The 25,026-nt window shown below is 45.3% G+C and overlaps 1 protein-coding gene and 1 long non-coding RNA gene across 3 annotated transcripts in view; one reads left to right on the top strand and one right to left on the bottom strand.

Annotated features, from left to right (window-relative positions):
- The window catches only part of RFX7 (regulatory factor X7), a 48,182-nt gene extending 26,985 nt beyond the window's left edge, over window positions 1-21,197 (bottom strand). The window contains exon 1 of the mRNA XM_030281090.4: window positions 20,770-21,197. Within this exon, the coding sequence (XP_030136950.1) occupies window positions 20,770-20,918 (149 nt within the window). The 5' untranslated portion in view covers window positions 20,919-21,197. The remainder of the gene's footprint in view (window positions 1-20,769) is intronic.
- On the top strand, window positions 20,379-24,679 carry LOC140684825 (uncharacterized). Of its 2 annotated transcripts, XR_012057632.1 has the most exons (4): window positions 20,379-20,597; window positions 21,803-21,885; window positions 24,309-24,465; window positions 24,636-24,679. It is a non-coding gene; the product is annotated as an uncharacterized lncRNA (long non-coding RNA). The 2 variants fall into 2 exon arrangements; XR_012057631.1 differs by having other exon boundaries at window positions 24,309-24,679.
- Window positions 24,680-25,026: the final 347 nt, after the last annotated feature.

The raw sequence follows: 25,026 nt of genomic DNA, 5'->3' as shown, positions 1-25,026 counted from the left end.
AAACCCTAGCCTGAACACGTACTGAACAAGCATCAAACAATTATTTTTTTGAGTTCAGAGAGCAATTATTTATTTTCCTAGTAAAATAAAACATAATTCAATCTCCTTCAACAACAAAACATCCCATGGAAGCTATTTTAGTTTTGTACAGGTGCTATAAAAGCTAGACTAAGTTAGGCAGCTGATGGCTCTCCTAAAACTCTAAGTAAGAAACGAGAAAAACAAATGGCTCTAGTGTCTGGTGGTGATAGGAACCAGCATCTACTGTGTTTCATCAGATGCTCAGAGGCAGGAGTTTAGCTGCCCTGCTCATTACACCACTTCCACTTTGAAACAAGACAGTCTAAAAATCTGTTTTGTAGAGGCTGCTAACACTGATGACCCTTCCCACACGAGAACCGCTCAGGTTAGAGTGACAGAATACAATAAAAGATTTCAACAGGTAAGAACATTTGACAAGTTCACTGAAGCAGATCCATCAGCAGCCATCCACTTCAGCTGACTTTGTGTAGGAGAAGCCATCAGGTGGGTAGACAGGAACACAGAGACAATAAAGCAGAGCTGCTGGAGATTTTGAAGAACAGAGAGTACCAAGGATGGTAATATGGAAGTTTTGCCTTGCCTTGGGAAAGATGCAGCAGCTGAAGAAGGGAACCTAAATGTCATCTCACTCATCAAAAAACACCATCTTAGCAGAAAAGTCAATGGACACCAAGCATGGAAACCGGCTGCTGCTGCATGTTGCCAGTGCATCTGACCCAAAGCTGAGCAAATTGATGGGGATGCTCCAGCAGCACTTCTTCACCCTGGACTCCACCACTGCCTCCAGCCCCGAGCAAGGTCTCACAGTCCCTGTGCTGCTACAGATCAACAGCCTCTCCTACAAAGCAGCAGGCAACAGGAATCAGGCAGATGTACCCATTCTTGTACCCAAACCTCTTGTATGGCTTCACAAGGCAGCTTACACAGAAAGGGTACATAAAGGGCAAGGGGATGCAGGGTACAGACATAGGAAACTTAGCCCAAACACACCCTCTACAGACTTGCAAACACATGCACTGGGCTTTTCAGGAGAGCACATTCCAGCTAGCATAGCTTCCCTTCTGCCAACCTGAGCATCAGCACGCCCATTTGCATTAACATCTTCTTCTTGCAAAGAGAAAGGCAAGTTGCCAGGAGGCAGCTGGGCAGGAGATCCCTAGAGCTGTCCTTTTGTCTCCAAATATCAGTCTGAGCCAGGAATTGTAAACTCTCAAATTTAGTTCAGGCTCTTCCAGTTGTGACCTCTGCTCCTACAGCACCGATCAACAGTGTTGAGAAGCTGCAGCAGAGGAGCAATAATAGGGCCAGTAAATACAGCTCACTTTGTTTCCTTTTTGTAAACTGATGGCACAAAAAGGACAGTCAAGCTCATGTCCTCCAATCTGCAATCAGATGTTGTGACATTTTAAAAGGCAAAGGTCCCACTGCTTCAACAGGGCTAAGTGTGATCTCTATTTAAAAACCAATTTTTCCATCTTCTGCTCCACACTCTTGAGTATACTGGGAGGACATAATTAAAATTTGTTAGTGGTAAACTGAGGTGTCTTTCTTTCTAACCAGAGCACAGGTAAATGTTGCTTCACTTTATAAACCTAGTGCCTAACAACAAAAATGCTTATTTCCCTTCCAGTAGAAGCAAACAAATTCAAGCAGTGACAACCCTGAGGAATGAGCCCTTTGACTGGGACAGTACTGGGAGTGACCTTCTCATGGACCTGAGCACTGCAGAGAAACAATCCATTTGGTGACACTGCAGGATACATCCCCAGCACATCAGGAGATAAAAGGACAAGTGACAGAAGTGGCAAAGGACAGACATCCCAGTTACACCTGCCACCTTTGTTTATTTTGCCCCACTTCTCCTTCTCTAGCAGGACATACATGCTTTGAAAGCTGAAGTTTCATTTAAAAGTCAGTCAGTCTGCTTCTATCCCTGCCAAATGCATCCCATACCTAATTACTACTGCAATTGCCGTGCATGCAACCAGCAATTCCAGTAGCCAGGCTGAATCAGGCCCTTAACAGAGCCATTTCTAACATCTGGAGGCCATTACCCACACATTTTGCTGCAAGCCTAGGAGTAGCTGCAAGAGAGCAGCAGGAATTATGTTCTTTCTAATGAAAAGAACCATTTGAATCTATTTGGAACCTAAGCCCATTAGAAACTCAGAAACTGCACCTAAAGCCCACAGCCATCATTGTTCCTCCTGGAGGCTCATTGTGATTCACTCCCACCCAGAAGCACACCTGGTGTTACTCTCTTTCATAGCTCTAGTCTCCCTCAAGTTAAATTAGTCTACTTACTTGATTCAAAAATTAATTCAGGCTACTTCAAGCAGTTTTATCCAGGACAAGATCTGTGATTCTGGGGTAGCTGTCTCTTGTGAGCAACAACAAATATGGTTGCTTTTACAGCTGCCTTGGATTTGCCAACTTGCGCCCAATGACCCAACACAAGAACTGTGGAGCATAAAATTTTATATCAAAACCTTGTATGTGCTCCTGTCCAATAAAAAAATAGAGACACTATCACAACCAAAAAGGAGGCACTTATTCAGTGGGTGCCATCCCATTGACTGTTTCAAAGTTAAGGCACACAGAGTGACTCAAGAGGGACCCTGTTGTACTGTCTATAGCAATGCTCCTCAGAAATGTCAACTCTGCTCTGAACACCATCAGTGCACATCAATCTGGCCATTTCTGGTCACCTACCCACCAGCCACTCAAAAACATGCACACAGCTTCCACTAATTAATAAAACAGCAGAGAAAATGAGGTTTCTTTGGCTGTGCTTGGAGAAGCAGCACAGGGCAGCTCCCTACAAAAGCTGCTGTGTCTCATGGAGAACCCCAGGCCCTACAACTTCCCAGAGACCCACGTGTTGGCTGTTTTGGGTCTGCAGCAAAAAGCCTTACAGGAAGGGGCAAGACCTCTGAAGAATTCTTGAAAGTAAATTTCAAAGGCTGTAGCGATTGACACTTCTAAAGGCTGAAGACAAACTCCTCAAATTATCTTTGGGAGAATGATCAGGAGAAATCAGATGAAAGTATTTCCTCAAACTGCTCTTCTATCTTCTGCCAAAGTATGCATCTCTGTTCTCCCTGACCTATTTATGTACTGCTGCTCAGAATAGCCCTGACTTGGCATGGGCAGAATGAGGAGTGTGTTCTCTTCTCAGGTGAGCAGCTGAGTTTACTTTGCACTGAGGGAGAGAGAGGGAAAAAAGCAGAAGAATAAGGCAAGAAGATGCAATTCTTTTTTCTAAGTGGCATAAAACCAGATGCTGCCAACCTTCCTCTAATTAAGCAATACTTTACTTTCAGGAAGAGGCAGCTGAATTGTACTGAGCAATATGGGACTATTGTATTACCAGAAGCGGCACAATTGAGTTGCTCTGAGCACGAGTACCTCCTTAATGTTGCAAATAAGAGAAGCCATATAACTACAAGGGATAAGAGAAGCTTTATGTCTGTGAGACCAGAAAAAGGGAGGTGGTTGGGAGAAATAAAAGAAAGCCCTTGAATTTATCAGCTACTGCCTGGTTAACCCTGAGCCTTCCCAAAGCCTGCACAGCACTGACACTAACCCTCAGCAGCTTTGCAGCTGAGAGCATTCAGCCCCTGTGAAAGGCAGAGCCTGACCAACACGGTGGGAGCAGAGTGAACACCCACCCTGCAGCACAGCTCCTCTCCTGGACACTCACCCAGAGCACGATGCTGCCACCGGGGTCCTGGGCCGAGTCCCTGGGGACAGCAGCACCTCCAGGACATCGCTGTGCTGCTCAGTCGGGGAGAACTCCCAGCCCAGAAGTCACACAAGACACGGCCCTCACCATTCAGGCATTGGCAGGGCACTCATCCCTCAAATGGAGGAGGACATCAACAACAGCAGAGCCAGTTCAACCAAACTCAGCAGACACGCACAGCTACCATTTGTTGTGCAGAATTTAATAATGGTTTGAGTAGGTGGTCACATGTGGGAAGCCCAGAGTGATTTTTTCATCAAAAGTTTGGTGCATTCCATGAAATTACCACAGATACTCTGTAACCCATTCAGCCCAAGATTGCAAATATTTGCATGAACTGAAACATCTTCCTGAAAACAGCATCTGTATAGCTATGTTTCCTGTGCTTGCCACTTATTGGACAGCCTAGAGAAAACATTATTTCTGCCAAACCATAATGCAACGGATGAAAAGAAACTGCTTTCCATCACTGCTCATAACTGAGCCTTACATCTGGAAGGCAGGGCTGAACTCCTGACCAGACAGCAAGGGCTCCCCTCTGCAGGGTCTCAGTTTCCAGTACTAGAGTATTAAGTTACATTATTACCCAACATGCAGGACTTACAGCAAAAAGTTGCAACTAAAATGGAAAACCCTAGCGTGCAGTTACTAACCATGGGCACAGTTACCTAGTTATTCAACTCAGACTGCAAACCACCCTCTCAGCCATCCGAGAGAGAAAATGTTTACGAAGTTATAAAATAAACATCCTTTGGTAATATGGAAAAACCAAAAGCCCATCAGGGACTGTTCAGGCCACAAGAAAGTTCTGAGTGGCTCATATGTAGTGTATATAATTTTGATAGTGCATGGTGACACTGCTGCCCTGGTATTTTACTCACACCTGAAAACAAGCCTTCCACAAGAGAAGAATACCCAAGACAACCTTAGAGCTGTCTGCCAAAGAATGAATGTCTTGGCCACACGTCCTTTCAAAAATTACTGCGATATGAAAAGCCTCCATTCCCCACGGCATCAGCTGTTCCCCATAGCATCCCTGCAGGTTGTTTGTCAACCTGCTCAGCAACAGGCCCTAGAGGCACTCCGGAAGGGCTGCTCCTGTTGGGAGCAGCAGCACCAGAGCAGCACCGCCAGGCTTGGGTCTCCCAGGCACAGGAGGCATTTGGGTGTTGACAGCACCCAGGAACTCCTCCTCCTGTGTGGTGCCCCGTTGCCCCTTTCCCTCTTGCAAAAATCCACTTCAGCTCCCAAGGAAAACAAGTCAGAGTCCACTACAAAATACCAACAGTGACAGTTTTGGCAAAGCCATCTTTCTGAAAACCTTGTTAAAATAGGGAAGGTCATTATTAAACTGACCACATACCCTTTTGGAAAGATTCAGTCTGAATTCCTACTCTGACGACATCAGGTGACATTTAAAAAAAAGAAGCTCTATTTACTCTGTGTGCTGTGAGGAACCACTCAATAAAAGGATTACCAACCCCATTACAGTAAGTGGTACTATCAGAAAGGTACTATTATCACATCCTTACCACGACAAGCACTGTGTCCCAGCAGTGCCTGCAGCAATCAGCCCTTAATTCTTAATCTTACTGAATTAATGCTTCTCTTTCTTAGACTAACAGCTCTAAATATATCTTTATATAACCTTCCACTCACAAACACAAAGAAATGTTAAACTGGAGCCAAGGATCATCTAAGGAGAAAATTATGAAACAGCCGCCTATGTGTGCTGCTACTCAATTAACATATGCCATGTTACATTGTCTGGCTTGGCTCACAGTGATAAAGAAGTAAAATGGCTGTAAAAGCATTTCAATTAAATATTTAGAAAGCAGAGCTGCACAAGGTTGAAACTTGTTTGAATTAGCAAAATGACGACTATCCATACTGCTCGGCTAACGCCTCAAGAGCTCGAGCACGGGGCACCAAGCAAGGAGAGCACACCCCAGGCATGGCCATGCACCAGGGCCAGGAACCCTCTCCCATCCTCACCTCTCACCCTCGGGCGTGCAGCAGCCAAAATTCAGGTGGCTTCTGATGCCACCTAGGGGCTCTGTCCCTGCCTGCACTGCTCCCTGCCCCGGGAGAATCCAGTGTCCTGCCCCAGCACCAGGCACTTGAGCCTAGCACAAACACAGGCAAACAGTGGCAAAACATTTAATACAAGACAAATTAGGTCTTTCAGGATTCAAATGCAGATATATTTTTATTCCGTATAAAAGCCACAGGGACCATAATTGCATCCTAAAAGCACATGAAGTATCGCTATTTCTCTGAAGTACAAAAATAGAGCAATGTCCACTGGAAATGCAAAAAAGCGTCCAATTCTCAGGCCTCAAAAAGTAAACAAAGCGAGAATTCACCAACTGGTAAATATTGTCTCTTTCAGTCTGAAAGCAGATTCCTCCTCAATCCCAAGCAAATCACCCTTCTCAGCAAAATCAGGAGGCAAACGCTCAGCAAGCCAGTAAAAGAGTACAACAAGAAGGGTGAGCTGCAACTACTTCATCTTCCCTGTAACCTAATCCACCTCCTGCCACTCACCACAGAGAATAAGCTAAACCAGTTATTCCATCAGGCATAAGAAGGAGCAATGCTACATCACAGTGATGAAAACAGTGGTTCAGCATGCCTGGAAGTTAATGCAGGTTAAAATGCGTCAAACGCGTGACTTCAACATTTGTTACTTAAATAAATGCAATTAAAGTAGTTCATAGAGAATAAAAATTTAATCCCTTGACCAATTCTGACACTATGATCATTTTATGAGTATAAATAATGCCAACTATACAAACAGCTGAACAAAGAAGAAGATGAGGCAGCTAATGAAATGCCCAAGTCTCAAATATAGCCCATTGTAATGAACTGCCAAGAAACAATTAGCCAGCAGACATCAGAATACCTACATCTGAAACGTAGGTCTATAAACATCTCTTTCAGCTCTCTGAAGAAATCTAGTTGTATTAAATGGTAAAGGCTTGTTCCACTATTCTTAGAATAACTGGGAGAACTTGCAACAACCACACACTGCCAGGTGCTCTATTCCAACAAGACAGTCGTTTAAGTTTCTAGGGTTGGGGTTTTTTTAACATTTATTTAAATTCAGTATATTGCCATAAGTTACTGTAATGAACGCTCAGAAGAGACAAAGAAAATGCTTTTACACAGCTCTCACCCTGGCTCTTTCAGCACCGCTCTGAATTAAAATCAGTGCATATTGTCACATTCAGGCAGGAGACTCTGTTCCAAGGATGCAGTGCCCTCTGTAAAGGATGTGGGAAGATAATATGACTTCAGAGGAGCCACATCCTGTATTTATTACTAATAATCTACAACCTTAAAAAAGCATCATGAAAAAAAACCAATTTCAGTAGAAATTTCATCTCAGGAATGTCCCACTGAAAGTAGAAAGATGGATGCTGCACAAACCAGACATGCAGGTTTGTGGCTACACAGCAAATCATCCACTGCAACAGTTCACATAATGAAAACTGCTGGGTTTAAAACTAATTATGAAAAAACAAATCAACTTTTGGTTGCTTCACAATCCAGTCTATAGATAGCTAAAAGACCTGCTGTGCTATTTTCAGCTGAGGTCATCAGAAGCCCCATCACAACATTACTTAAGGGTCTGAACTGGATGCACTGTAAAGCCAGCAATGAGACACTGGGAGTTTTCTCCAGCCTTTGTCCCACATGGCTCCAAGAAAGGATACCTAGTGAAACTAAGCGGGTGACACTCCTCAGCAGAACTTAAAAACCAAACAGGAAATTCAGTGCATCTATAAAACATGTGCACAAAATTGTTTCTCTTCCATGCCTGCAGAGCCAACAAGCTGAGAAGGAGGAGGAAGGCAGCACCTTGCTGTACATCAGCCTGCCACAGGTACAGGCCTGGTTCTCCACTGCCTTTCCCTTGGGAAATGGTGGTAAAAGACACTTGATGGCAAAGCAAAACAATATTAATGTGAGGGAATAGGAAGAGTTCTACACTCTGCTTGCATGTAACACACACCCAGAAATGTTCAAATCTGCACAACGCTGTGTTTAGTGTACACAGCTCAGAACTCAGCTGAACCCAGCAGAACAGCTCCCAGTGTCAGCAGCTCTGCAGCCAGGCTTTCCCACCACACGTTTCCCAATGCTGGCACAGGTGCCCAGATGGCAGATTTAAGCCTGCTGATAAAAACTGGGTTACTTCTTCTTTATTTCACATTATTTCCTTCAACATTTTCAAGACCCACAGCTATCCTAGTTATGTTCTCTTTGCTGCTACTGTTATCTCTTGTACCTCTTTATTTCCCTGTTCATTTGATACCCAGGGGCTGTCACCTGGTTTGCAGTGCCACAGCCCGGTCCCATCCAAGCCCTTCAGTGGCTTTATCCTGGGGAAGCAGATGAGACCCCCCTGCCCTGCAGAGCCCCACACACCACTCAAGTCACAAGAAGCCATCCCCTCCCCAAAACCTGCAGGGCCAACAGCTGCAGGTGTCCCACTGCCAGCCTGGAAATGTGCCCCAGCCTTCCCAACACGCTGCCATCTTGATGCTCCCTGGGCCTGGCACTCTCTGGGAAGCAGAGAAGCAATCCAGGGGCTGCCCTGGGCCTCTCAGACACTGCACTGAGCAGGCCCAGCTTCCTGCAGGGTTTCCCTGGCACACTCTTCGTCCCTCCTCCATGCCACAGATATCCTTCTCTCCCCTCCACATCAAACAGCTCCCCCATAGGTACCAGCCTGTCTTTTTGTACACAAATCCAGCTTTTATCTAGCCCTCTCCTCCCAAGGCTGCTTGCAACATCCCATTGCCCCTGCTTCTGCCCCAATTTCTGCACACATGCATTCCTCCTTCTCCTTGCTCTTTTTTCTCTCATGGCTGCCCACCACACAGTTCCTCTGCACCCTTTTTTTCCACTTGAGGAACCTGTACCCGATTGCTGACTCCCATGGAATGCAATTCTTGCAACCTCTTAGGTTTCCCTGTGCTGAGTAATGCCCTGAGTATCTACATGCACTCTCCAAGCATCTGCCTACTAAAAGGGTCACTCACTTCTTTCCTGCTAGATGGGCATGGCTTCAGTACCATAGGAAAGGCAACTTCTCTCCAGCTTGTGCCATGGCACATCCCAGAACCCTCTCCTGTCCTTGACTTTACCATCAGGTGAAAATTTAAAGCTGAACACATGCAGGATGAACATGGCACTGCTGCCTGGTGGTGACCATACAACCTCCCATCTCAGAGGACTCCCCCCTTGTTCAACTTCCACAGGATCTTTCAGGCATCCATCCTTCAGCCTTGCACCTGCACTGAGACACTTCTCACTCACCTCTGCTGATCAGCTTCAGCCCACTCTAGATACAGAAGCTCTCTGGCCTCTGCAAATAAAGAGCTGCAAGTAGCCAGAAGACTCTTGCCTATCTGAAAGGTCAGTTCACTGAATGCTACAGCAGTGTAACTCATCAGCTTTCCATCATCCTCTGCTTCTGTGGGTAGAAAAAATAATCTATGTGGCACCTTTTAAAATGGTTTTAAACCCTAAACGAGGATCTTCAGAAGAGTTACAAATGCATGCTACTGCAGTTCTTAAGGATTTTTTAAAAAGAGTTTAAACATAACTGCACTCACCCCTAGGTGGCAAATTAACTCTTTCCAACAGGTATCTTACATGGCCCTGCACGGCAGGACTGGCTGCTCCCACCTGGATCATGTGTGCAGCTCTGGGGCTGCCACCATCAGGCCAGCCCAGCTCCAGAGCAGCAGCAACACAGAGCTCCAGGGCAGCACTGCAGAAGCTGCAGTGTGGGGCAGGCAACACCTTGCACTCACCCCACACACTGCCACCTTCCCTGCCAGGCTGCCTCTGCAGCTGTGATGGCCCAACAAGTGAGTCTATCAAAATACTTCATCCAAAACCTGCTCATGAATGGAAATTATGAACAGCAAGCATCTGACCAACATTTAATACCCCACAACTTTAAGGTTCAGTTCTCTGTCCTCAGAACAGGGAACAATGTGTGCAGCCAGTTTGTTGCCTCACCATCCTACTTCTACAGGCAATGAGTGGAACAGGACCTGAAAACCTAACAACTTAGCCATTTTCTGCTCAAGTAACACACCTGCTTTGCAGGCACAGCATCATCCATAAGTATTTTGACATCTATTTCAGAAGTTTTCACATTGTCATGGTTTCTTTTGAAAATGCAGCAGAGGGCTTGTGACCTGTCCTAGTACAAAGTACTGAAGCCACAGCCACACAGGCCACTGAGTTCAGCACCCTATTCAGACAGTTTACAGAACACCTGCATGGACTCATTATTCTTAGCATGTATATTCTAAGCATCCCAGGGAGCTGCACAGTTACACCACAGCTTACTTAGTAAAAGAGTTAAAACCAGAAAAGGCTGTGCTTGATTAAATCTAGATCAGATTTCAGAAAAGCTGCACCAAACTTCTGACTTTCCAAAAGCCGTAACAGCACAGAATTATATTTCAGATGTATGTAGACAGTTCTACAGAAGTACTCATCAGGGTAACAGCGCTGTTGACATTCACCTGCAGGCTACCACACGTTTTCAGCATCTAACAATCCACTGAATTATGCTTCTGCAAGAGTCTCATGCTAATGGTACCCACAATTACTTGTCTGAGGGGTCCTTCCAGAAGGAGACATTGTTTAAAAGCACTACAGAATTGATCAGTCTAGATTTTCATTCCTGTGAATCACATCACGCGTAAACACTGCAGCAGGAGAGCAGATGTCTGCATTACGAGGATGAAAATCCTGATTACTAACAGTTTTATTTCAATTTTCACTGTGAACTATCTGCTGCTTTGCCACTCCTTTGCTCAGGAGCTGAACTAACCAAGCCAAAACTGCAACTCACCTTTCTGAGTTTGACAAATTCCAGGAGAATACAACGCACTCAAACTATCTCCAGGTCCTACAGTGGGCCTCACTTACCACAAAGCTACTACTACTTTAAGTACTCAGCAGTAACTAAGAACTTTACTGAAGTGACAAGAATCACTGTAAAGTGACAAATAACAATTATTAGCTCTGCACTGCAAACACTTACCCATTGCAAATATTTTCACCCTGAACAGCTGGAGCTACTGCCCAACAGCATCCCAGTGCATACATGGGTGACTGAGTGCTCACAGAGGGGCTTCCACACACGGACCCATGGTACACATGAGCTAAATGTGTTTCTCAATTACCTTTCAAGCTTCACCAACTTGATTGTACAAGCCATAATGATACATGAACCCACATTCCTACTCCTTCCAAGAGAAGTAAGCTGCTAGCAAGAAAGATGCAGTCCATGCAGATATGTTCCATGAAAGCTAAGTGTGGACTGCCTAAACTCACTGGTACTAAACAAAACTAAGTATTTTATTTTGTGTTTATTCTTAGCCTTAGAGTTCAAGACTACTAGCGATTTTTAGCTGCTATTAACCAAAAACTGACTAGTCAGAGCATATTCAGGGTAATCAGACACTACAGGGTAATCAGACACCTGCCTTCTACTCAGAAGTAACCAGTAACAGAGAGGTGTCTGGGTATCTTCATGGATCACAGACTTAATTACACAGGTTACCAAATTTTAAGGGTCAGCATTTTAGCTTTTTTTTTTTTTTTTTGCATGATAAAATGATGCTCAAGATTAATATTTAACTGAAGATTCACTATGAACTTCATTTAGACAAACCTTTGTCCAGTCTAATTAAACACACAAAAACAACCAATATTTCCAAATATTTCATCTGATTCAGCAAGCTATCTCCCAACAACTAACAGATTATGCTCAAAATATCCTTTTCCAGGGGTATTTCTTACATTTTAAAATTATATATACCATTCCAATTTCACTCACTTGTTGAATGGAAGAGGCAACTACTTTTCCCTCAGCTGCCATTTAATTTCACTTGATTTTTAGGAGTCAATGATTGAACTATACCACTGAAATCAAGCATAATGAAGGTAATGCTACAGAACAGGCTCCTGGAGCAAATAGCAGGCTTAGCTCTTCAGCAAAATGTGATTCCAGGTGTGCAGCTTCCTATTAATGCCAGTGAGTAACTTGACTGTCTTTTAAATATCAACTAATTCATTTAGTTTATATGGCCACTAATAGCAACTGTAGGCCCTCACCATTTATCATGCCAAAAGGCTTAACACAGAAAGAAAATCAAATCATAAAGAAAATTGACCAACCTTTTATATACCCTTAATGAAAGGAATTTTGTCACACTTTGTCAGAGCTTGGATAAAAAGTTTCTGTAGCACAATCTGACTCCTGCAAAAATAGTTCAAAATTATTTTTAGCCTTTTCTTCAGACAGTCCCCTCACAGCAGAAGGAGCTGCAGCTTTCACCAAGGGCTGGCCAGCCTCACAGATGCCTCACCCACAGTTCCCAAGGTCCAGAGAAGCAGTGCAAGGAGCACAGAGCGATCAGGACCTGGCACACAGCATCGAGCCCAGCTCGGAGCGAACGATGCCGAGCAGCAACGAGCACAGCTCCCCTTGGCAGGGCACCCTGTGTGCTCTCCCCAAGAAACTGCTGCCGACACAACAAACTGGTCCTGCCAGAGGATGTCCAGCTCTGAAGCAGACGCCTCGAGTCTCAATTTCAGATTGCCTCCAGACACCGCATTCACACAGGATCCAGAATCCCCTTGCAGCAAGCACCCAAGCCTCTCAACTACTTTCCTCCACTGAACTAGCAATAAAACTAACAAAGAAGGAGCTGTCACATATTTTCAGAGCAGATTAAAAAACAAGACTAAAATTCCGTCCACAAAAAAAATATTAAATAAATGTTGAAGCCTTTCAATTCAGAGGCCTTCCAAGAGTTACCACCTGTGGTACTAAGTAACTGCCTTTCCAGTCTGTATTTTAATGTAGCACTGGTTCTGAACAGGAAGGGAGAAGGGACACAGGAATATTTCCACTGAAGTCACAAAGACTACTCCAGGTATTTTCAAGTGATTTCTAAACAGGGGCAAGGAGGTAAGGCAAACACAGGAGAACAAGCTGCCCATCCTATTATCCAGCACGCTTTTCTTACACATTAATTTTTGTTTGTCTGAAGGATGCTTGTGTTGATACTTAAAAGGCAACCTCATTCATACTGAGAAAAAAGTTGCAACCATTTGTGTTGCTGACCACCTTAAAAACAGTATAATCCACCTTGCTTTATATGCAAAGTAATGAACTGTAATTCCTACTGCCCAGTGCAATCTAACTTTTTCACCCACAGGTGTCCCAAAACCTTATAATAGCACTTGGGAATTTCTGACTGAGAAATACAGGTTGCCTGCATGCCTGTGAGGCCATCCATCAGAAAGGACACCCATCCATCACAGACCTTGACATTTAACCACAAACTTCTCTCAGGGGGAGATACAAATATGCCTCATTTAATAAACAAGTTCTCCCCAGGAACAAGATTGAAGTACTGACAATGGGCAAGGACAGCACTCCCAGGCAGCTCTAGGGAAAGGCAGAGTGGGATTCATCACTGTGGAGGAACACAGGTACACCCCAGACAGCCAGGGACACACATTCTGCCCTGGAACACGCAGGACCTGCCCTTGCAGGGTGTCTGTGGGTCACAGCTGGGGAGGGACACCAGCTCAGGTCACACGAGCCATGAGGACAAGGCCACTCAGTGGGTGCAGGTCCCACCAGCCAGAGCCACCCCCAGCCCCACTCCTGCAGCTACACCTGGCCTGCACCCTTTGACAGGTACAATGCCACCACAGCAACCACAAGCCATTAAAAAGAAGCCACAAAGAAAATATTTGTGAAGTTTTGAATGTTTTTTTCCCACTGTCTTAATGATTAAACATTCAACACCACAAAACACTGGGCAGCTTACTGAAAGCCTGTTGATGGCACAGCAGCTGATAACAAGCATCCTACTTGGTGAGAGATAATCCTTTTTCCATTAAATCAAGAAAGCAATAAAATTGAGATACTGGATAACTCCATTTAGAACAAAACAAAACAAACCCTCGAAATTCCCAAAGATGTAATGTAATAGAAATATCCCACCACTTCCAGACTTTTTAGATTTAGGGGATTCTTCTCACTGGCTTGAAAGCACCAATTTGTGCTGGCCTTTTGCTCAGGCTCTTTCAGGGTGACAGTGCACACACTGCTTTTTCACCTATTCAATTGACCTTGAATCACCTGCTGATAGCTTGTACACACAGTCCAGCATTCTACCTGAACTGCTCCAGAGGGAGGTAAGGGAGCCACCTCCCTGTCCTCATTGCCACAGTTTAAAAATAAAGAGCTCATTATCTATATATCAGGGTTTGTAATATTAGATATTAGAAAGGCTTGAACCAAAAATCCAAATTTGGATCCTGATCTGAATTTTGCAGCTCTGGCCTTTCTCCAAATACTTCTGTTTGGCAAGCAACTGAGTAGAGTAACAAGAGAAGGCAACATACATAACTTATGGGATCTGTATAAAAACATTAAGCTCAACCCCTGCTTTCAAAACTACACACACACAGAGAAAAAGACTAACAAAACCACCCCAAGCTCCAATTAATTAAAAGATTAATCAGTGCTTCAGTATAAGTCTGATCACCCCAACCTGAGCAGTACTGTCATCTCACCTAATTATATGATTTTTTCTGATTCATTTATACAGTGTCCAGAAACTTTTAGGGGGAGTTTCCAAGTGTAGAGGTTTCAGGTAGAGATTTGGATTCCTACTTGCCAGTGGCATACAGACACATGTAAATAATGCAGAACTCTCCTAAAATGGCAAACAACCCAGCTACAGAGGCCTGGCGATGGCAACCCTGCAATTCTGTGCTTCTTAAGGACTCAGAACTGAACCACAACGTCACACCTCTGACTTAGTTCAATGAAGAAACTCCCGCAGTGGAAAGTATAATGTTTATGAAACAAGGAATTACATATGTTTGATGCTGTGAAGTCAACAACTGCATGCACTCCAATGCATTCCAAATGAACAAAGTAAAACTTATCCAAATCTTTTATTACTTGAATAGTGGTTTTCCCCCCATATAGTTTTTTAGATTCTATTGTTTCAAAAAACAAAGACAAACAAAACCCACAGACAAGAGTGAAAAATCCACTCTTCCTAAAAGCAGGTTTCTAAAGACCTTTTTTCTGCAAAGCTATTCCCTTCAACTCAGAGCCAGAATATTCAATAAAACCTCAGCTCCGTTCTCCAAAGGTTACATAAAGGTCACCATTCATTTTACTCAGGTTTATTTTCTAACCTTGTAAAAACGCCTGCAGACCAAATTGGCTTGCACACCTGCTGACCTAGAAACTCCAGCACGGTGGTGGCCGAGCCCCGTTTTGGAAAGTTTCTCCTCCCACGCCGCTGCCCTGCCCGCTGCCCGCACTCCAGGCTTCCCCAACAGCACAGGGGTGCACACAGCAGGAACTGAGAAAGCTCTTCAGCCCTGCCTTGCTGAGAAGGAATCCTTCTGGGGCTGCCCCACAAAAGGAGTGTCCTGTACACAGGAATGTGCAGTAACATAAAGGATGAACCTGGCCCTATTTCAGAGGAGTGGAAGGTGGAACAACCCATGGAGGCCATGTCCAGGAGAAGTCAAGTTGAGAAAGGGACAAATGGTGTAGGATTGATTTTTCCCAGTTCATGAGCTCTGCACCACAGATGGTTATATCCTGGTTTAAAATTTGTTTGCAATCAGAGTTAGGCACATGAAGTGACTAGATGGATTGTTTTATGGAAACATCTTTCCTAAGAGCTAGCACTTCTTTCCCTCCACAAGAGGGAAACTTGTACAGAACCAGGTGGAGTGAAATTAAACAAATTCCACTTTCTGTTCCTGTCCATTTGGGGAAGCAGAGTGTGAAGGAGAATGACAAGCTGCTAAATCTTTGCCCAAGGAGGGGTGACCTTCCCTGAAATCACCATGAACTAATCTAAAATATGGCCCATGGTTATATTTTTTCCTATGTATTTGACTGTTTATACACCATTTCAGGAAACACATTCAGGACAGGCAAACCTTACCAACACCTGGAATCACTGGAACCAAGAAGCCAGGGAAAACTGAGTCAGTGACAAGAAATCTTTGCAGTTGCAGTTTTACATTCTCATAATTTCTCAGCTAAGGGGCTCAAGGTACTTTTTCAAAGCAGGTAAACACACTTCTGATGTTGCACAGATTAAGTGAAATAAGTGCAGCCTGTACACCTGTCAATGATAATTATTTGAGTTTCCTTACAGAAATCAGTAATCCATAATTAAAGAATTATAACCTGTGTTTCCCACCTCCAACACTGAATTAACCAGGATGAAGCAGGGAATGACAGCCACTGCATTTTGAGCTGGGGGCACGGAATAACCACAAGTACTCTGTAATCAGAGGAAATTTTGAGTTCTCTCAGTTTTGACAGGCTACTTAACAAAATACTGAAGGTTATGTCAGAGTTTTTTTCTATTACTTCCAGTCTCCCTCTCCCAAGCAACAAGAAAGAGAGAAAATGCAGATGGATTGGTTTACACATTAATCCAACCTGACTCAAGAAATTCTTGTTTTAAAAAAAGACATACAGAAATTTCCACTGCAAAAGAAAACCAGGATATACCAAAAAGGTATATCTATCTGCATTTGCTAAAAGCTGAAACACACACCCCTCGAACTTCCCTCCTCATTGCCAGGCATTTTCTTAAAAATATCAAGTCAATCAATATTAATTTTATTAAAAATATCAAATCAATCTTTTTTTTTGCTGACCTAATTATACAAATAAGTAGCAATTCCTATTATGAAAAACCTCAATGGCATTTCCCAAGTTGAAGAACACTTGCTCTGCCAACAGCTAAGTGACAATCCACGCTTGCTGACAATGCCTAATGAGGAGTGATGGATGCAAGAGGGAGCAAGAATGTTTTAAGTCATAAAAAAGAATGGAGCCTTCTAAAGATTAGAACACATTGGTGTTACAATAAGCTAATCTGGTTTTCTAGCACAATAACAAGAGCACAATTGACCTCCTACTCCTTCTTCAACATGAGAGAAACTGGGCATTAGGACACAATTTTGGCACTGCCCAGACTCGCTCGTGTGGTTTTCCACTACAACTTCTAGCTAGAAGAACAACTGGAGGACAAAAATTATGGGTCTAAAAGCCACACACACATCCAGCCTGAAATGGCTGCAAATGCAGTGCTTTGCCACTCCACACTGCCTGGCCCTCAGCTTGGTTTACACATCAGACACTGGGGTGGGGAAGGAGAGAAATTAACCTCTCAAGCAGAATTGCAATATTCAAATCCTAACAGATGCCTTTAGGACAAAAAGAGCTGAGATGCTGGCGAAGTGAAAGAAGCTGGGGCCAACCCATGCACAGATGCAAGCACCAGATTACTATTTACAACGGTAAACAAGCGCTCAGTGCAGAACCATCACCAGTTATTTGCAACAGTGAACAAGAAAACAAACCTGTCCGCTTCTTCAATGTTTGCAGCTACTGGATTTTGGATTAATACAGTCAGTGGAGGGATTAAATTGCCTAAAACTGTTGGTCTTTTTCTTTTATGCCAGCAATGACAGGCCCTCAGCTGACACCATCCTCCCTTGGCTATCTCTGCATCTCAATCCTCGTGCCACGCTGCTTTTACATCCGTATTTTGTTGGCTGTCTTCAGCTGTAAGATATTCCTTGGCAAGTTAATGTGATCCTGAGTAGACTCTGTCTTCACCATCATATGTTTGGGTACAGAAACATCATATACAAATAACACACACTTGGTAATACAGTACCCTCACCCAAAGAAATAAGTGAAACCCCATTAGTCTATATGCTCAGACAGCTGACTAGGGAGGTTGTCCCGCCTCGGGCTCCAACGTCTGGACAAAAAGCTATTAATAAATATGAAAGCTTTAACGAATCTAAAGAGAAATAAAAACAGGCAGATTAAGGCCCCGTGTCCAGTGAAGACCAGGGCAATTTACAAACCGACCATGCTGACACTAATCAGTCAGGCTGGGCTCCCAAAGATGTGTTCTCTCTGTCTAGACTTCTAATCCGTCAATGGGAAAAGACATCCAGTGTTATTTCTGCCCGCTTCACCCACACCGTAAGAACACATCCAACCACCTCAGCAACTCACACGCAGCACCAAACAAAACCAGACACCACTTTGCTGCATGTGTTCAAGTGGGGCAGCTGGGACACAAATACAGATAGACAGTGATGAGCTTCAAGTACTGTAACCAAATAGCAGTTAAATACCTGTATATGATGTTGTAATGCAAATAAATACTTCCTGATTTGTTTTTAAGCACAGCTAAGTCACTCTTTTATCCTCCCCTCCTTAGCTCAAACTAGTGGTCACCTTTTATGCCTAAACACACACCAACAAAAAAAAAAACAAACAAAAAAAAACAAAAAAAAAAAAAAAAAACAAAAAAACCCAACAGACTGGACACCTAAAAAGCATATTTGTAAATCTTCAGTACCTATTCTGACCGTGCCTGCAAACGCAACCAGCAGGGCCTAAACCATTGTTTCAATTCAAGGGACTCCTCATGTACACAATTACTTAATATATTTATGTCAAACTACATTTTAATTTAATAAAGAGAATAAAATAAGTACAAATTGAGATAATTAATAGCTCATTGTCCCACTTGTGGTCTGCATCAGTCTCTATATTTGTCTGTGAAGTGGAGGGACAAGCATAGACTTGTTTGTGACCCTCAAGTCCAGTATTTACGTTGCTGCTATATTTTGCTATTCTATTTTCACTGACAATACAATCTGAAGACTGAAACCTTTAAAAAGACCAACCAACCAAACAAAACCTGTAACAAACACAACCAACTAAAAGCCTCCATCCACTGTGTAAAAACACGTGGTGGGGGGGGAAAGGAGCTGGAGGAAAACAAGAGAGAAGAGTACTGAGCTGGATGTGCTAAACCTCTGGGAAGCAAAAGGGGAACTGAATGCACCGACCTGCCAGCACATGCAACTGGCAGGGGAAGAGGGGAGGAAGAGGAGGGAAGGATAAAAGAGGAAGAAGCTCTGCTCTGCTCATTACGCCTCATTCTGTTAACAGCAGTGCACTGCCATTTTCACAGCTGGCCTTCCACAACCTCTGCTGGTGTTTATCCATCACCAGCACCCAATGAAACAGAGAGCAAACCCCAGTTTGCTGCTAGTTCAGAAGGAGACTTTGCAGTTTATTGGGGTGCAGTGTGCACAACGTCCTCAGCAGTGCTCCTCATCCCTGCTGCACCAAAACAACCACTGCACCTCCAGGAAGATGCAAATTCACATTAAACTCCAACCTCAAAGGAAGACTGCTTGATCACAATAGAGAAGCGTTAAGATTTGAAAACATCAAAAGAAAATGTTTTTCTTATAAAAAAATAACCTTATCTTCAAATACTGCATTTCAACAGCACAACCTGCAGGGAACAGATGCTGCCGGGAGCAGCAGGGAAGTTGAAGCCCGGTGCAGAAGCAGGTAGCCAGGAGGAACACTCCGCGAAGGTGAGGAACGCCTGTGACAGCACCAGGAGACAGGGCTGCAAGGTGCTGAAAGCCTCTGCCGGTCACAGGCACTTGGCACCAGGCAAGCCACTCACCCCGGGCAAAACGCTTCATTCCTTTGTACGAGACATGGGCTTGGACTATTCCCCAAGTTCACCTGAATCAAACAAGCAGTGTTCATTTCAGAAGCTAATATATGTGCTCTTTTACCTTGAAAAGAAAAGCCACAATAAAAGGGTTTACTTAGTAGCCATTTTGTCTTCAACTTGGACATGATACCTCCTAATCTGAATGCAATGTAAACATGCTCGCCGAGGCTCACTTCCAAACAGCACGTTCACGCAAAGAGAAGGAAATGTGAAAAGACCATCACTAAATACCACAATAAATTAGGAGGGTCTGAGATTTTATGATCCAAAAAGACAGAAAATTCTGCAGATCATATTCCTTCTCTAGGTCACATTGCAGAGAAGACCAAAACAAAAGGTAGCAAGTGTGGATGAAGGAAAACGAACTATTATTTACTGTTTAAATAAATAAAAATAACCACCATCCCAATAATAAAAGCAATTTCAGTATGCCATACAAGAAAAAAATCTGAAGGTAAGATTATATTTAGATTCTCTTTATTTTCTAGCGACATCCATTCAAACCAAACAATCTAACTGTAATATGACGTAATATGCCAGCTAGATCAGTATGTTTTTATTGGGATGAGTGTATGTATAAAATACACATGGTGTGTGTGTGTATATAAAGGAAAACATTACATGAGTAACCTGTATTTACAACTCCCAACTTTCAGTACTATTTACCAGTGCCCTCAGCCAAAAGCAGCTTTTAAAAACGTACATAAAATACAAATGCTGCAGGTGACAGCCTCTCGCAGATACTAAAAAAAAAAACCCAAAAAACAAAGAACAACAAAGTGCTCTATTTGCACCAAACTAAACTCGATTCACCTCATTCCCCTAATACACATAAAATGAAATTCTTAAATAAAATGCTAAGTTTACTAAGAAACTGAATTTTTAGTGAAAAGAATCAACAAAAATAAGCTGGATTCCTATGCAGAAACTTGAAAACCATCGTGAGCTCCAGCCAAAACTGCATTTGAACTGAGCCCTCAGAAGAGCAGAGGTTTACAGGAGGCTGGACAATCGCACCCTCCCTGCCCAGCTCCGCATCCCCCGCTGCAGCAGCGCCCCGCCGGGCGCTCATGTGCGCTTAGGAGCGCGGCCGGGAGCGCGGCGGGCCGCGCAGGCTGCAGCGCCCGCGGCAGGTGAGCCGAGCCCGGCACCGGGGCTGGCACTGCCCGAGCGGCGCGGCCGCGACCCCCGCCCGCCGAGACGCGTGAGCCCCGCGCTGCCCGCACAAAGGGGCCGCGCCCCCCCCGTGCCCGCGCAGCCCTTCGGCCCTTCCCCCGCTCCCCCGGCCCGGGGCCCGGCCCTTACCAGATGGAGCTGCGGATCTTGTGCTGCAGCGCGCTGGCCTCGCCGCCCTGCAGCCCCGGCACCAGGGCCGGCAGGGCCCCGCCGGGCGCGGGGGTGCCGGCGAGCCGCCGCGGCGGCTGCCCCCCCTCCGGCTGCTGCTCCTCGGCCATGGGACGCGAGCGGCGCTGGCCGCACTAGGCCTCTGCCGCAGCGCTCGAGTGAGTCGCCTTCCCCCGCCGCCCGGGGGACATCACGGGCGGAACCCGTCCCGCCGCTACGCCGCAGGATGGCGAGCCCGGCCCGCGGCTCGGCGCATGGCGCCCGGCCCCCGCCGCCCCCGCGCAGGGTCGCTCCGCGCTCCCCCGCCCCGCAGCAGCACCTGGCCCGGCCCGGCCCGCCCCGCGCCGCTCCTCGCCCCGCGGCCGCCGTGCCCGCCCGGCCGCCGAGTGCGCAGGCTCGGCGTGCCCGACACACGGGCCGCCCCGCGCCGCCGCCGCCGCCGCCGGGGAGGGGGCCGGGGCCGGGGCCGCGACTGGGGCCGGGGGCGGCGAGCGCAGCCGGAGCGGGGGGGGCGGCCCCTCCGTCAGCCGCGGCGGGGAGGGGGTTGGCCTGCGCCCGGAGCGGCCCGGCGGCGCAAACAACACGTGTGTGCGCGTGTGTCCCCGCGTGTCACGGCGCACACCGTGCGGCACACGCCGCTGCCCCGCTGCCCGGGCGCGCCGCAGACACGTGAAGGCGCTGCGGCGGCAGCAGCATTACATCAGCTGCGGCACCGCGGCCGGGAGCGCCCCGCAGCCCCGCGCCCGGCCCGCCCTCCGCGGCTCGGAACAAAATAACTGTGCCGCCGCTCGCATGGCGCTGGGGGAGCCGGGCACGGCACGGGCGGCGGCACGCCGGGCCACTGCTCGCCCTCAGGCTTCCTGCGTGCCCCCCAGACATAAGTGGGGCCAGGCTGCCATCAGTCCCACCGGCCTTCACCCACAACCTTTCTGTGAAAACAATTTCCCAAAATTTAAATTGTGCAGCTGCCACAACTGCTTTCTCTGAACTACAGGCACAAGCCATATTTCTGCCCTTGGGATCGTGGCTTTTAATGGAAAAAGGCAGAGGAACTGCACAGCCTGGGATAGTGAACAGGTAAATACCTAAATTCAGGGACGATGATACAAGGTGACCATTATTAAAGTCAGCATTAGCGGTTGGACTCCATGACCCATGTGGGTCCCTTCCAACTCTGGATATTCCACGGTAATTGTTTCTCTTCCCTGTAGGGTTACACAGGTAACACAGCCTGCTCAAGCTGCCCCCCCTGTTGTCCCTCTTTTCCCAGCCATTCCATTTCTGGTCTGTTCCCACTGGAATTTACAACTGGGACACAGCCCGCTTGGCAGGGGCATGCAGGTACCCTCTCTGACACAAGGATGCAGTGACTCCCTAGCTTGTGCTGATCACAGAAAATGTGGGCTTAAAGGTGACTAATAATATAAATATACACATGGAGACATAGCATTGCTAAATTTAGGAGATGAGCATTTTGTCATTAGCCGAAGCAAAGGCCTTTCAAAAATAAATATTTGCTTATGTCTCCACTGCTCCAAAATCAGAACATTAATGGCTATGACAATGACGGTGATCTTCCCCTTACAAAACCTCTCATCAGAATCAAAAAAACTAAGCCTTCTTGTTCCTGCCTCTTATTTAAAGTGATTTTTTCCAGTGATAATTGAAAATTTCTGAATGTCATTTAAAAAAATTAGGAAAAAATAAAAGCAAAATTTTTTATCATAACTAAACAGAAAAGTAATCAATTTTAAATCCTAACAGTTATGCTTTTTGCAAGAAAACTACATCAGTGTGCAGGTAAACTGGCACAGGAAGACAAGGGTGAATGTTCTTGGTGATATTTTTTAGTTTTGTGGCAATTTCCCCTTAAGAGTAACTGTATCAACACAGCCAGGGTTGCTTCTGTTGAGATCTTTTGTTGGACTCTGTCACATCTGCCCAATCAAAATTTAACCCACAGGGATCCAAGCCATAAAATCATTCTGGCCAACACCTATATATTGTCTCAGATTGAAATTGATGGCCCTACACCTCAGAATAAGGTTCAACAGATGTGCATCATGTTTGCAGGAGCACAGACCATTACAATAAATTGTAGAAAATACACATTATTTCAGTGTTGCTTTCAGTCTAAACCAGCTGGAAGACAAGTTTATTATTTGTTCCTCATTAATTTAGGTCCCAGACATGTCCTTTTAATCATGTTTATTTAGAGCTGTATGGGCATCATATGACCCAGAAAAAAAAATAGTCACTTCTCTTCTGCAAAATCTGCAATACCATGCCAGACTGGCACCCAGAGGCCAGCAGTGCCACCCTGAAATCACACCAGGTGTTTTAGGGCAGAATGAGATTAAACTGGCACAGAGATTAAACCAAGTGAGCCAGACTCCCAGGTTGCATTTTGGTGGTCAAAATGGTCCATGGGTTTCCAAAGCCATGTTTATGCTCCCATATCTCACTATCAATCAATTGTTCTATAAAAAAATACTTTTTTTTCCCTGTGCCTTTGGTGTGAAGCCTCCCAAGTACAGGCCTGTTATTGCTGGGTTTGAGCATCAGGCCCAAAACAAGATTCTACAAGAGCCCAAAATGAGATCAGGCTCCTGTTTTGTGTAAAGAAAATATCTCCTTCTCAGGCCTAGCAGCAAATAAAAAATTAACATATTTTCACAGTGTGATACTTAGAAGAAATGGGGCTGTGTTGTGTATAAGTACAGAGGAGCTCTCTCTCTGCTCTCCATAAGCCTTTTCCTGTTAGGAGTAACTCCCCTCAGTGCCCTCCTGGCGTTGGCACAGGTCTGTCACCTGCCTGTTTGCACACCCAGCGGGGAGTGCTTTACACACTCACTGCTTGCACACCCAGCACGGGAGTCCTGCCCTTTACACGCTCACAGGTCCATAAATGGGGCCCATTTCGGCTGCCTCCCACACAACCTGCTGAATTTGCCTCGTGTTTCGTACAGTCTCATGCACCTCTGCAAAATGGGCAAAGATGGTGGCAGCTCATACACAGTTTATGTGGCCATGTGTAACTACCTTGAAGATACTGAAGGAATTATTTAGCCACTATAAGATGAACAGCCATGAGATGGACAGACTGGACATCTCTCCACCAAAGACCACTACAACCATCTGCTGGAGTTCTTGTACCTAATGGTTCTGAAAACCTTAATTTGATGCAGACATTTAGCTCCTGGTCAGCATCGTATAAGAAACACACCAAAAGTAACACATATGAGTTATTTTAAGTCCCCTTACTGTAAAGAAAGACATGTGTGAAAGTAACAGCATGTCAGAAACCAGACTAGTGTTGGCAGGACCAGGATCTTTCCTGTTCCTTCCCATTTTCCAAACATCTGCCCTTGTGGAAGAGCACAGCAGCTGAACTGTGAGTATGTAAGTGCTTCCTCTCTCCTTCTACAGGCAGATTTTACTTGTCTAGAAAACTGATCTTGCTGTACTAGTGCTAAAATTTATGTCTTTTCTAACTCAAGAGCACTGCAAGTCTCCTGTGCCGGACAGATATATTAATCCGAGGATGATCTTCAACAGAGGATGAAAGCTGTTCTGGAGAGAGAGCTGGCTGGCTGCATGAGGACGAGCTCCACTGTGCTGTCCTGACACAGCTGGGAGCCAGCTCCATTTTGCCAGGTTAATTCCAAAAGCTCTGTTTATATTCCCTCTATTTCTGGAGCTTCGGATCTAACACATTCCCTCTCTGTGGGGAAAAGTTGTGCTTAAGTATTCTCCAACCCATTTTCCAGGATTTTCTCTGCTGTAGTTCAGCATGGCTTTGTTTTGTTTTGATTTTTCCATAATAGATTGTGTCTGACAGTTGGGGAATACAGTGTCTCTCACTTTCAAGGAGGAATGTCTCGCTGCCCTTTCTCCAGCTCGCAGCCAGCACTGAGGGGAAGGCGCTTTTCCCACTCTCCTGTCCACAGAGAGGGATCTGCTGCCTCTTGTCTAGCACAGGGCCAGGGACCTGCATGCACAGAGGTATGAGCCAGATAAATTATGAAATCTCACTATCTTTATTCTCAAGACAAACATGAAGCACATTCTCTGAGGATAATTGACTTTAAAGGTTTGCTAAAAAAAGACACTTCCCAGAAGCTTTAAACACCAGTTCAGTAAACTCAATTTTGATGCCTTTTTGCAACTCTCCTTCCCCAGGGATGCCTGTCTCTGTGTATCCTGAGCTATGCCCAA

This window comes from Taeniopygia guttata, chromosome 10 (genome assembly GCF_048771995.1).
Source record: "Taeniopygia guttata chromosome 10, bTaeGut7.mat, whole genome shotgun sequence".
In the NCBI taxonomy this organism is placed as follows: Eukaryota; Metazoa; Chordata; class Aves; order Passeriformes; family Estrildidae; genus Taeniopygia; species Taeniopygia guttata.
This window is presented reverse-complemented; position numbering and strand designations above follow the sequence as displayed.